We start from the raw sequence: 14,577 nt of genomic DNA, 5'->3' as shown, positions 1-14,577 counted from the left end.
GCTACTCTGGGATGTGATCAACCCACTGTGAATCATTAATCCACAGAGACAGCTTGTAACATATAATGAAAAGCAGAGCCTTGCTCTCAAATCCCTACTGTACTGGCCAAGAGGCATCAGGCACTTTCAGACCTCTCATTGCCATACTACACATGCCTCTAAGCATCTCAAGCACGTATCCACAGAGCCCTTTAATGTTTCCACAAAAGAGCCTCAACATGGACATTACACAGGTTTCAGAATCCAAATCTAGAGTCAGACTTGAGCATTTAAACTCTCTTCTGGAGCCACCCCCAGCCACTCACCTGGGTTTTGACAAATGTCATTACACAGACGCTCACCACTGCAGCACCCTGCCGCAAAGCGCAAGTCCTTTCTGTAATTTTCTTTAAGCAGATCCAGAAGCATGTGTATATTAAAAGAAACATCACATCCACTTCTGCATAGTGGCAGGTCGTGGTGCTGGACTTACACCTGTAAATCCTGACTAATTCTGGAACTGGATAGCAGCGACGTTTCCTCCAGTCTTACCTGCTAGAGCAGAGGAGTCAACAGCGGGATCGGCTGGAACAAATTAGGCAGGTTCACGCACTAAAGAGACGGCACTACACAGGTTAATCAAATAGATACACACTGGAAGAATGTCTCCAGTCTCCTTTATTTTCATTTATAGAAAAATATGAATATAAATCAGAAGAATTTAAAGAAAATATTTCAAATATTTTCCAGTCAAAAATACAAAGCTATAAGATAGCCCTCCTGGTACAGCTGGGATGACTTCCTATTTAGAGCCCCAGGAGAGCACTGCATTTTGGAGCAACTCAGAGATGCTCCTTGAAACCTGAAGTCCAAGAGCTAATTTATCCCTGGTACCTTCTATTCTCACAGATTTGAACAGGCTCATTTCTATGTTTTGCTGTTGTCTCAGCAGCACAAAATCAACCCTCTGTAAGACTGAGGATCAATATGAAATGGTGAGACCAGGGAGATTGAAAACAAGGGGAAGATATATAAGCATAAGCAGGAAGCATCCATGAAGAAGTGCCATTGCTATGAAAAGCAGGCACTTGAGTTAATTTATTTTGTGTTGTTGATTCTTCATTGAGACTTTAGAAAAATAACAATTAAACCTGGGTTCATATGGCCTTTTTTGTCCAATTCCTTATCTGGTGAATTCTTGTTCCTCTCAAGAAAGGGGGAATTTGCAAGAAGTCATCAGGGTCAGACAGGCCCCTCTCAGGGATAGAAGGGCAGAAAGAAACTGGCACTTGACAGCCACCCTGATTTCTTTGGAAATCGAGGAGTACACACAGACAGAGAGGATTCAGGATGCCCCAGTACAGAGAGCAACCTCTTGAAAGTAAGTGGCACAGCCTCTGACATGAAGTCATTGCTTTGGTTGTGGTTCCGACTGCTGCCACACGCTGGTGCCAGCCATCACAGCACTCGCTCGCTGGGACTGTCAGAAGTTAGATGAACAAGAAGCTGTGAACAGAAGGGCAGGAGCAAGTGTCTAGCTGGCGAATTCTCTTCCAGGTTCCCCTGCATCGAGGGTTCCCTACCGCCTGCCAGTGCAACAGCTGATTCCTGAAACATAATCATAAGAGGAAGAAAGTTAATGTGCTGCACCGCCGCTGCAGGGCAACGAGGGCTTAAATCACCCCGTAAATCCCATTTAGTTTGCTAACATCCATTTTCACTCCATGGATCCAATTCTGCCTTTCTACTGCTGTAAGGAAGCAGCAACCACAGTGACCCCCATAGGATTACAATAGTGCCAAGTAAAGCCCCAGTCAGGCAGGCACACTGGACTAGAAGAACCCAGAGTAGCACATACTGTAGATGTTAAGTCCAAAAGGATTCACAGGAATATTCCCTCGAGGTGCCCAGCACTGCATGCAACAATTCACAAAGCACACCCACATCCCCATAACTCCTCTAGTGAAAAACCTGACAGGTTACAAAGTTACCCGACAGGTTACACCCCTTTCTCCATTTTTCTTTATAACACCATGCTCCCCCTCAGCAGGCAGAGCTCTATTGCCACCCATAGCCACCAAGGTGCTGGATAAGTACCTAGCACGCAACACACAGCACGTGTCTGTGTGAGCAGGTGCAGAGACAGGAGCATCTCTGGGTAACCACAGTAGTGGAACGCTTGCCTAAGCTTTTCTGCCTTGCTAAGAGCTACACGCCAACACAGCTTCTGGCTGGCAAATAGCTGGAGGTACCAGACCCACAAGTGTTGGGACAAGGTTACTCACAGGCCTCTTAAGTAGAGGACAAAAACCACTTTTTCTCCCAGGTCCATCAATACGTTGACCAGAACTGAACAGAGAAATATCCTGTTAAAACAACCAAGCAGGTCCGCGGGCCATTTTTCCCAAGCAGTGCTGGCCTAACGGCCACAGAAACTTAAGTTTTGCTATAGCGCCGTGCTCCTTCCCACATTTTAGCATTTGTTGGTCTAAGGGAACTTCTCACGTCAGTATGTCCCAGCCCTGACCTTCAGAGAAGCACAACTGGATCAACTCTTGCCCTGTGCAGACAGCTGCCCACAGAATAGCCCAACAGACCTCTAAGTTCTGCTTGTTTTATAGTTTTCTGGAAACTGGATTGCTCCAGCTCCACAAACATAACCCTGACCTTGGTTTAATGAGATATCATGCTCCAGAGCACAGTTTTATGCATCACGCATGGTTGGAAAAGGCTCATTGTATTTTTCTTTTGGCTTGGGGTCATTTCAAAATTCCAGAATCTGCACAGGGGGGATTCAGATCCCAGATCAGGCCGGCTGTGCACAGAGCAGTCCCATACCCTTCAGAACTCTGGGCTGCAGCTTTACCTTTAAAAGGCTTTACTCCTTAAACATATACGCTAAACCTGCTTACTCTCATCTTGCTGATGAGGAAGGCAAATACTGACTTTGCCATAAATCAAGTCCACCCTTCCTCTCTCCCTCCATCCCACGAGCATGGCCCCAGACTGTTGCAGTCTGGACATTCATGTGCTACAACTGCCACATCTTGCTCCAGATGATGAAAACCAGCTGATCCTCCTAGACACAGGCTGAGCAACAATTTCACAGATGTCAAGCCTGTGCTTTATTTGTAGATCTTTCAGAAGATGACCCAAAATTAACAGATCAATTTCCTGGCTCAATGCTTTGCCTTGTTTATCTCATAACCTTCCAGAAGAAAGAAGCCAATGCAAGCTAGATTATCCTAGCTATCCTCACCTGATGGCCACAGGTCTGGCCGAAAATCAAGGACTTTGGAAAACCTCCTCAGCTTGCATAACAGAGGTTAAAATGAACCAGCATCTTCTACAGAGTGGGAGACAGGTGGAAGGCACAGATAACCAGCATCTCTCTTCAACCTGAAGCATTTATAAGCCAGACCCCACTTAGACAGAAGAAGATAATTAGGAAATACTCATCAAAATATACCAGCACTGCTGAGTTTATTTTAAACTCTGTCAGATGTTTTCCTTCCTGAGAGTCACTCTTGGAACAATATCTCAGGGAACTAATGTTGGCACAAGCTGCCGAGCTGACAGGGTGAGAAGCACAGTGCAGGCACGCGTGGGTGCGACGGCAGCAGCTGTGCATGCTTCCCCACACAGCCTCAGCCAGCAGCCCCAGAGCCCCGGGCCAGCCCACCACGGCACAGGTCAGCCGGCACAACCAGCGCTCTGTGGTTACCGCAAACTGTCCCCATGTCCTGGCAGAGTTACACCAGCAAGAAGTCAAAATGAGCGTGAACCGAGCATACAGCCAAGAGACTTGTGAACAGATCTAGGCAAACAACACTCGCCGCATCCTAGGCTCTGGCATCAGCTTTGGCCTCCCACCATCCTCCCTCTCAGGGAAACAGTTGCTTTCCCATCTCCTTCCACCTTTCTTTACAAGCATCGCATTTACGCCTTCCACATCTAGCCAGCGACTCCCAGCCTGAGGAGCTCACCACGCGATCCCCTCAGAGCACTGCTCCCCTGCAAAGTGCACACTCAGATATGGCCACTTTAACAGAAGGCAGAAGCCTTTTCACAGACATTTCCCTCATCCCACTCAATGGCTGTCCCCACCAACAACCCAGTATCTTCTCAGAGATCAGAGGTCAGTTTTTTCCTCCATGCAACCTCGTAAAAAAAGTATATTCTTTCTTGAAACAAATTAGAGGATAGCTCTGTTCGTATAAAGAATACCTATAGCAAATAGTTGCGCTTGAGATGTTGATATCAAGAAAATCAAGCAAAATACCCAGCCCTGGCCAACAATCTCCTTGACTCACCACTGTAAGGACATACAGTGATAAAGATCACCAGACCATGTTCTGGAGGTGTCCTATCTGGGGGATACAGGAGAGTTACCTAAAAGATCCATGCGGAATATAAGGGAGGCTTCACACACACGCACACGCACACGCGCACACACACACACACACACACAGACACACAGACACACAGACACACAGACACACAGACACACGCACGCACGCACGCACGCACGATGAGGAAGCTGCAGACCAGAGACATCATTCATGTTCCACCTGCCAGTCACACATCCTGCTGCCCAGCGCTGACACAGCTGCCCAGCGCTGCTGGTTCAAGGAGGCTTAAAGTGCATCTCCATTGCCTTTTGTAGAGGGCAGCTTTGTCCACTGCTCAGGCCACCTCTGCCACTCCTTCAAGTCTATGTTACCACCCTGGCAATGAAACCAAGTGAACACACACAGTACCTCAGCCTGGCACACACAGAGAGCTCATACCTGCCTAGAAAACGCCACAGACATGACCTCATTTGACATTACAGGCAGCAACGCCGGAGGGGTAAAAGCTGGCGGTGTTAGAAGTTGGCTTTCCTGCTGGCTCTCACATGCCTGCAGTGCAAGGGTCCCACCAGTTCAGCTTACAGACCCCCAGCAAGACTCTGGGAACAATTTCTAGGCTCTGCTCAATTGGGATGGATTTAAACCATCTGCTGAGGTGAGGGCTGAGTGCTGACTTCAGTGAACCAGTCACCGTTCACCCCAGCTCCATTATCGTTACCCCTCTCCAGCCTTCAGCCTACCAGCTACCTGACAACCAGATCACCAATCCTAAAGGACACAGTGCCATTTTCTGTGCTTCCACTCAGTGCTGTTCACCAGGTCAAGCAAATGAAAATGCTCGCCTCTTTTCGCAGCCCAATGAGGAAATGAATTCCTGAACATATTTTTATTTTGCTTAATCTGATGTTCCTGTCTGGCTCCAGGGTTTTAGTAAAATAACATTATTGTAAGCTTTTATAATCAGTTACATCTTGAACACAGGCAAGAGCTACTCCTGGCCAAACCAACTGTGATTTTTTTCTTCTTTATCTAAAAGCTTTTGGAACCTTTGTACATAACAAGCCCAGGCAGGGAAGGAAGAGGCATGAGAAGACGACTTCCTCTTACAAAAAAGCCTGAGAAAAACCCTGCCTAAAAAAGGCCGTTATTGGCAGTCTTGGTAGTGCAACACATTGTGTGCTTCAGGTCTGACAATGCTAATTTAGAGTTTCTAATTCAAATGAACATGCTTATTTCAACATTTATATAAGATTTTAAAATATCCCTGCCCAGCACTGATGGACAGGCAGGGCTGCCAACCGGTTTCAGAGGATGCCTTTAACAAACTAACAATGGGGCTAAGAGTATGAGCATAAAAGCAGTGCAGAAGCTGTCCCTCCAGTGACCACAGCAGAGCTCGGGAGCCAGGATTCCTCTGTTTCTGGCTCTGCCACAGATGTGTTCTGCAGCTTCAAGCCATTCCCTTCCTCTTTGCTGGAGTCTGCTCAATTTGTACAACCTGGGTGGTCCCCATCAGTCACCCCAAAGCTTCTTCAGCTTTCCAGGGAAAGGATGCTGAAAGTGCAAAGATTTAACAGTACTTCCATCCAACCTCAAGTGCCAGCACACTTACACACACCAAGTCCCTAAGCCAGCTGCCACTCACCAGAAACACTCACAAAGGGTCACTTGTAGAAACATAATCCCCAGTGCTTAAAAATCAGAAACAGATTTGGTTTTGTTTGACATCAGACAGGACCATTAACCTTAGAAGCATTGCTAGAGTGTCTTTAAAACAAAAAACCTCCACAACTGTGCCACTTAAAAGTCAATGAGATTTAGCAGGCTAACTGCAGGTACTGCCACACTTCAGTCCTGGCTCTGTCACTGGTTTAATACATGAGCTTCCCCAGGTTATTTTGTATCTGCAAGAAACTCATGGTATGCAACAAAGACCAGTTAATATATGTAGAGTGCTCCAGAGAGCTGCACGCAGTGCATTATGAAACTGGGACAAGCAGATCAAGGGAGAAAAATGAAAAATTCAACAGGAAAACAAAAGCTAAAACTCTTACTTTTTGCTTCCACTGCCATCCCCATAACAATGTAGGCTTCTGGAGTCTAAAGCTGGGTGCTGACATTCCACACAGACAGTGTGGCCCTCCCTGAGATACTGCATCCAGTGAGTGTATGAGTGGTGGCTGTGCAAGCAGCCCGGCGTGATGGCCACAAGCTGGAATTCAACACAGTACCTGCAATCAAAACAACCAAGCAGGTTAGCTCAGTAACGAGATTAGAGCCCTCCATGGGACTAGAAGAGACAGACTAAACTGAATGACCCCAGGACACTAATTCAGAAAACAAACAAACAAAAAAATCCCACACCCAAGGTCATAAAAACCAGAACATGGGGTGTACCTGCACTTCAACAAGGTTAAATAGGGAAGAAAACTACTCTGCTGGTGTTTTCAACTGACATATCAAAAAATATCAGGTATTACTGGCATCTTTTTTTACAAATAGAGATGCAGATTGGTCAAGCATTTGACTAAAGCAAAAAAAAACCCCACCAACAGACAGGTCTTCTGAGTGCAAGTCTGGTATCCACTTGCTGAACCACACTTTATCATCTACTCTCACTTACTTATAACGGGTTTTGCAGAGCAGCTTGCAACAGGAACTAAGAATCAGTCTGTACACGATGATGTGATGATCCCCCTCCTAAGTGACACAGTGGGGTTGTCATATCTCAGTGGGATGACTACCAGATTGACACAGCACTTCTGCCCTGCTCAGACTTTGCTTTGCTTCTGATTTTAACCAGACCCGAGAGGAAAGCCCAAAGGAACTGGCCTTGTTTGGAGGGGAAAACCAAGGAAGTTCAGTAACCATCTAGAAACACAGCAGAGGATTGGGTTCTAGCCTAGACTGGTCTGTATCCGTCATTACGGGGATTTCCAAACACCTTCAAGCAGCACACTGAACCATGTGAGCTATTTGCTTCCTTGTCTTACCTGAGGGAAAGAGCAAGGATAAATATGTGTGCAATAGAGCTGTGTTCACATTTTTTAATTTTACAGGGAGAAGGCTCAACTAATGAGGAGTCCAAGGAAGGCTCAGGGTGAACAGATGCTCTTTCCTTCAGACACGAAAGTGAGGGGGATGGATGCACTCACACACTATGGAAATACTTACATGTGCAACAGCATTTGGGGAAATAAATCAACAAGTGCATGGCTGCATCACACTGGAAGAGCAGCTTTGGGAAACTCCACACAGTGTTTACAGGAACAGCAGATCTCAACAAGAAACAGGCAAAACACTAGGGACTGCAGCAAGAACCCCTGGGGAATAACGAGCTTGCAAAGCTGTGTATGAGGGGTTACAGAGTGGAAGGTAACCTTTCCCATCAGCACTGTGTCACTGCTAGCCATGGTCCCAGCTGGGAAAGAAGGGGAGTGGGAAGGCTGATACCAGCTCCCCTGTGTCTGAGGCACCAGCCCGAAGGCAGAGCAGCACACACACAGAGATGGCTGTGTCTCAGAAGACAACATGCAACAGAGCTTTCTGCACAACCCTGCCTGTACCTGTGCGGTGCAACAGTGCTGCAGAGGAAAACAGGCAGTGTTACAGCCAAGAAAGGGCTGAAAAGGGGGAAAGATGTTCTTCCCATGCAGCAAGATAGCAAACCCTGTCCCCTGGGAATTTACCCCATTTATGTAAAAAAAGTCCAGACTGCACCAGATTCTACACTGGGAAGTGCTGAATGAATGGTCTTCGGATTTTTGATCACACAACCTTAAACAGCAGCGATGCCATCAACAAAGAGCTGAATTTCAGTCTTGTACTGGCCTTATATCAAGGCAGACCCACAGCTTTCAGATGCACTGCAGTTACTGCTGTCGCTGATGGGAGAGCAGCACCCTGCTCTAGAAAAGAGCCACCCTTCTGCTGGGAAACGCTGATTCTGATGGGCAAAAAGCTGGGCCCAAAACTGCAACCAGTGAGACACTGAAGGTGGAGTGTGACTGAGCGCCTGTGCTGAGCCTCCAACTTACCCTGCTCTTTCATTGCCATCAGCTGCAGCTCTTCTTTTCCTCGCTTTTCCAAACCCTCCTGTTGTTATTAATGCTGGGACTGCGTATACCAAAGGGAAAGAGTACACATAGCATAAGTGGCAATAATGCACTAAGGCTGTTAACATCTGCAAAACAGTAAAGATAGGCCTTTAATGTCATATGCTTTTATCTTCAGGAGGAGACAAAAACAATTCTAACTTTGTATTTTCACATTATCTGTGACCATCAACCATTTCACTAAAAAGAGAAACTGTCCTGTTGCCAGTTTTCCACCTAAGCAGAGTAAGCCTACTTACCAGGCAGACCCAAAAGACAGAGTGGGGAGGCAATATTCACTTAACAACTCTCAACAGGTTTGAAAAAGTCAGTTGTAGCCAACATCCAGACTGGACCGATTTTGACCCCAAAATACCAGTAAAAATGACAAGCAGCTCTTCTAAAAATCATTTAAGGTACATCATGAAAAGTTGACTTGAACAAACTGAAATCAGGCTCTTTCTCCAGAAATAGATGGAGGTCTCCTCTGCATGCACTCTGCTCCAGTGCAGAGAAGGCATACCTTGCCTTTGATGGGTATTGCTCCTTCATGACTTTTTGCAGATGACTCATAAAATAAAAAATATTAAAAAGAAAAAAATCCTGCTTAACACTCACTTACAGAAGTTTTAAACAGGCATAAATCTACCAACTCTATCAAAATTGCCAGACATTTACACTTGTATAAGCGAGATCACAACTGGCCTGTAGTATTTCACTTTTGAAATACAGCAGATCTCAGCCCACAGCAGGCATTGCTTTCAAATACTGTCCAGGAAAGGATATCTCTAAGCCCCTGCGTGAAGAGCACAGTTCTCAGTTACACCAGACAGGTCCACAGCAAACATGCTGGTGTCTGAAAGCAACTCTTTTCAAGTACAGTAAAGAAAGATCAGCTCTGCTGCCTCAAACACGGGTCCTCTCCTCGTGTATCCAGCCACTTACATTTTCAGTGGACTTACTCAGGGACTGTTTGCACTCTGTTCCTTGCTGAGACCAGTACTCCACACAGCCAGCCCTCTCCTCCAGAGGAGGGCATGCCTCTCCTCCGTTCCTGGGCTCCTGGATGATGTGCCTCCTCCGAACACGATACGTGGTCTTGCAAGGCTCCACGCAGCCACTCCAGACGCTCCACTGAGACACGACACAGGGGATAACTGGAGGTAGGGTAACAAACAGGGACATAGAAGGTTACAGAAGTTATGTCAGTGATGTGCCTTCTCTAGAAAAGACATTTTCTGACAAAGCTCAGTACAACCTTCCTTATTTCACGCTTGTCCCACAGTTCTGTTCAGCAGTTCCCAGTAGCTCTGCTCCCAGGAAATTACCTGCTCCAGCCATCCAGAGCAGTCTACATGGGGCCAGTCACCTATTTCTGGTTTTTTTCTATTATTTCTATCTCCTATACTGCTGCAACCCTCCCCTGCAAACTGGGACCTGCACTGGATGAACTGAGAAAAGTTTTAAAATTAGACAAGGTCAAATTGCATGGTAGGGGAAGAGCAGGATAAAGAGCAGGAGAAAAGGGAGGGTGTTGTAGACCCTTCATGCAGATAAGGCCTGAAATCTTACCAACTTCTCTTGTGAGATGTCACACAGCACATGATGACCAGCCACGGAGTCTGGACCACAGCATGGCAGGCTGGAGTTAAGTTCAAGAACTAAAATGAAATACAATGGCTTCCACTTTCTACGTGTTGGAACCAGTCCCAAAATAGTCTGAGGATGTGACTCATGACTTTAAATTTTGGAAACCTGCACTATGTAGTGCTTCAAAAATCTTCTCAGCATTGAGCATCCCTACTTGCTCTCACATAGTAGCCACGGTGCTAAACTCCTAAGCTTTGACCTCCAATGCAGCTAAAGAAATGCCTGCCTTCAGCATTCAACATCCCATTCGCTCAGTCTGGAACACACTGGCACCACTCCCTGTGTCACATATCCCCTTCGTGATCTCTTCTCCATGAGCATGCCCATAGTTGAGTTTCATAGGATTGAACCTTTGGGGAGAGCTATCAGGAATAACACAGGAATCACTCAAGCACAAGAGCATTCACCTGCTGGTCTCTCCCAAAGGCAACTGGAGCCATAGCCCATGACATATTTGATCAGTTGTACTTAACCAACACAACCTCACCATCAAGAACAATACCTTCGGAGAAAAACACTTGCAGGTCAGCCTAGACTCATATATTATCATATATTATTTTTTGCCTTACATATTCTCAGTTGGCTACAGTCCCTCTCCTTGCATTTCTGTATCTTGTGACTGAGCTGAGCCACTGTGTGACAAGACACCACACCAGCCTTTCTAAGGACATCAATTTAAAGATGCAGATACGGTTGAATGACGGACTTGGAAGTGCTCGGTTAAACCAGGGCAAGGTTTTGTTTAGACAATGGTCTTGATGACCTTAAAGGTCTTTTCCAACCTAAACGATTCTATGAGCCCATTCAAATCCGCGAAGAGCCACTATGCTCAGCACCTTACAGTAACAGGCATTTGCACCCCAATTTGAAAGGCATTCAAAAGCCTGAGTCCCAGTGATTTCACTGGGATATGAACTGCTAAATGCTGCTGCGAATCCCAGCCTTTCTGAGCATTGATACTTCAGTTTATTCTCCCACCAAACACAGATAAGCCCTTGTCCTGGTTTAACCAAAATCAGGACACCCCGATCACTGCATTAACCTCATTTGAAACTGCCCTTATCTTTCAAAACTTCAGGAAGATCTTTTAAATGCTATTGCTTTTCTTCTTTGTCTAAAGTCACCACAAACAGCTTTTTAAACCTATTCAAAGATCAGGCGTTAAATCAATTATCTAAGTGATCGAGACTTTTCATCTATGCAGCAATGGCACCATAAAAAAGTCTGTGCATTGGATCGTAGGCTTCCCAACGTTATTATCATTTTGTGCATCTGATTTACTCAGAATATTCTGCTCTCTTCAGTTTTGTCTGCTGTCAGATGTTAATGCCTTTGCCTTAATATTTTGCTTTACAATTCAGTTTGATAAAGCAGCTCTTCAGCGGTGGGAGGAAGAAAAAAAGGCCAGGCTGCCAAGGCAATACTAGTCAAAGTAGAACCGGGTCCCTTACATCCACCGCAAATGAATCACAGGAAATAATGCAGAAATACCTCATCCTCCACAAAACCAGCTTTCTCGCCGATGCTGTTATTCCTCTAGCGAGCCACAGGATGGCACCGGGCTGGGAGAGGCAGCCCAGTGCCCCGGGCTGGCAGCGAGGGCAGCCCTGGGACACCTGCACGGCTGCAAAGGTGCCCAGCGCAGCGAGGGGCAGTCACCGCTCCCTTCCACCCCCTCACAATGCCTAACAAGGGCTGCAAACACTCTCCTTATTACTCTTCTGTCATGTGAGGAATAGACACAAGGGGTTCCCATCCATCCCAGTTATCCCTGACTGCTGAGGGCAGCGGGACACAGACTCAGCGGGACTGCAGGAGCACCCAACAGCCCAGCCGTGTGCAGAACAGGCACCAAAGGCACGGGGGCATCCAGCCCCAACGGCAGGACAGCCGAGCTGCACCCTCCCCACAGACCTGGGGTGCCCTGCCCCAAGCCAGAGGTGAGCCAGGTTTACGGGATCCCATGGGCAACACTTTGATGCTTGCTGCTCTCCGCTGCACTTAGGAGTTGCTGGTCCGCAGACCCACCAGCCTGTCCTCATTCACTGACGTGGCTTGTTTAAATCACTTTGGAATTAATTTATTTCCCCCCTTTTTTCCAGCTCTTACTTGAAAGGAAAAGGGCAATTGAATCACGGGAATGCAGGCCCATCTGCCTAGAGCAAAACTCTGCTGCGAAGGCACAGCCATGCAGGTTTCAAAAAAATGACATGATGTGAGCGGGTAAGACTTTTTGAAGGTGCTGTTTGTGGGAAAGGAATCCGAGATTGCACCACTCACTAAAATCACTTACCTCCTCAATTCACATCCGCACTTTAGCAGAAGACATTTATGGATGGGTGGAGGGATGGATGGATGGAGGGAGGAAGGGAGTGCTGCTGTGCCCCTGGGAGGGCAGCGCTGCCTGGGACCCGGCACACGGCCACACAGGCACTGTGGTCGAGGCTGCCACCAGATCCAATGCTGGAGCTGTCGGTGCCTTCTGCCGGGAAGCACGGACTAACAGGTGCCGCAGAACTGATCCCATCCATACTCATTCAACCCACAAGAGGGAAAGGGATCGGGGGATTCTGACTCAGTCCCACTTCGCTTTCCTGTCCAAGCACGCAGCATCCCGACGCGTCCCGCCAGCGATCTGCTCCAGGGGACCCCAGCACCCCCGGGAGCCACAGCCTCAGCGGGGACCACCGTGCCCGCAGCATCCCTCCGGCCGGCCGCCCCCTCCCGCGTCCCCAGGCGCCCAGCGGCGCCTCCCGCCCGGGCAGCTGCCTGCGCGGGGGGCAGCGGGGCCGAGCCCCGCCGGCCGCTCACCTGGGCAGGCCCGGGCGTAGTCGTGGCAGCAGTCGAGGGTGCGGGCGCACGCCTGGTCGCAGAAGCAGGGCCCGCGGGAGCCGTCGGGCCGCCAGCCGGCGCTGCGGCAGGCCTGGTCGCGGCCCGGGCAGCACAGCCCGCGGGCGGCACAGCCGGCGGCGGCGCGGCGGGGCAGGACCGGCAGCACCAGCAGCGCCAGCAGCGCGGCCCAGGGGGGGCGGCCCGCCATGGCGGCGCGGCGCCCTCAGCCAGCGGCGCTGCCCGCGGCCCGGCCCGGCCGCCAAGGCGCGGAGGGGGCAGGAGCCGACCCGCCTCCCCGCGCCCGGCAGGGGGGAAGGCGGCGGGGCGGGCCGGGCGGAGCCCCGGTGCCGCCAACCCGGGCGGCCGCCTCGGCCCGGAGCCCTTCGGTGCCACCGGCGGCCCCGCAGCGGGCGGGCCCCCCCCGCCTCGCCTCGCCTCGCCCGGGGGGACCGCGGCCCCGGGGCGCGCCGTGCAGCCGCCCCGCACCAGCCCCCGTGTTCTCCGGGCGCTCCCGTGCGGTGCCTCTGCCCTGACCCTCTGGGCAGAGTTCGGACACGCATGTCTGACGGCCAGCGCTTACCAGCCAGATCATCATCGAAACGTACTGATCAAAGCGCCCATCTGGGGCCGGACTGCACTCCAGCACACCCCAGGAGCCACCACAAACCTGAAGGTACTCCATTCCCAGCACAGCAGCCTGCAAGAAACACGCTCCAGCTGGCTATGCTGCCTCCCTGCAGAATTACCCTGAATTTGCTGCTTACTTCCAAATGCAAGAAGCTTAAAGCGATTAGAGCCACTGGCGTGAATTATTTAGCTATTCAGGAGGAAGCTAAAGGCTTTACTGTAAGTTTTTATCAAACAGGCTTGCTCTAAAATATTGATCGCGACAGATGTTATACTTTGCTGAATACTGAGCTGGGATTTACAGGACCCACCCACTGGTTCTTTTGCAACCGATTACTGTTGTACTAACAGTGGGTATGGGCAGAGCGTTCCCACTTCAGGGAGACTGCAGCAAAGATGCTTCTAGAAAAACAGAAAATAATGTTAGAGGACAGGCTAACACCTTTGTCATGTTCAGTGCTGGAGGCATGGGAGCAGAGGAGACCGGGGCCAGCGCATCAGCTCAGGGATAACATGGTAAAACACTCCCAAAAGATCAGAAATAAAAGGAACTTTAGCTTCTTTGTATGTCAAAACCATAGCAAAATGTCTCATTTTCTTGGCAGTGGTCAGATACTGTCACCTTGGAAGTCACACGTGTAACAAACCCTGTAGTGGGCAAGAGGCAAAAAGGCCAGGAGAGGAAAGAGAAGAGCACTACATACAAGAGGCCATGGGGGCTAGGAAGCAGGAATTTAATGATACCAGGTGTTAATTCCTGCCTCTGCCAATGAGTCACTCGCTATGTGACCACAGGTAGGTAACTTAATCAATGTATGTCTCATTCTTGATCTAGAACAGGAAGAACATTCAAAAGGAGATTGCATTACTCAGCTAATTAGTCAACACAAACCAGAGGCTCTTGCGCAATTAACTGAGGGGCAGTAACAGAGAGCGCTTCCCAGGTGTTTGTTTCCAGCACTGATGCTGCCATGCTCCGAGTCGTGCCCCCCCCCCCCCCCCCCCCCCGCCAACAATAGTGGAGGTAGGAGGAACACCTTCAC

General features: G+C 48.9%; 1 protein-coding gene across 1 annotated transcript; it reads right to left on the bottom strand.

Annotated features, from left to right (window-relative positions):
- Positions 1-639: 639 nt before the first annotated feature.
- On the bottom strand, positions 640-13,388 carry LOC114015020 (somatomedin-B and thrombospondin type-1 domain-containing protein-like). Its single transcript, XM_055722690.1, has 5 exons — positions 12,887-13,388; positions 9,388-9,582; positions 8,369-8,447; positions 6,386-6,562; positions 640-1,587 (listed from the first exon to the last, which is right to left on the bottom strand). Exons 1-5 carry the CDS (start codon positions 13,113-13,115, stop codon positions 1,470-1,472), a joined length of 798 nt encoding a protein of 265 aa, XP_055578665.1. The 5' UTR covers positions 13,116-13,388; the 3' UTR covers positions 640-1,469.
- Positions 13,389-14,577: the final 1,189 nt, after the last annotated feature.

The sequence above is a fragment of the Falco cherrug genome, chromosome 10 (assembly GCF_023634085.1).
Source record: "Falco cherrug isolate bFalChe1 chromosome 10, bFalChe1.pri, whole genome shotgun sequence".
In the NCBI taxonomy this organism is placed as follows: domain Eukaryota; kingdom Metazoa; phylum Chordata; class Aves; order Falconiformes; family Falconidae; genus Falco; species Falco cherrug.
This window is presented reverse-complemented; position numbering and strand designations above follow the sequence as displayed.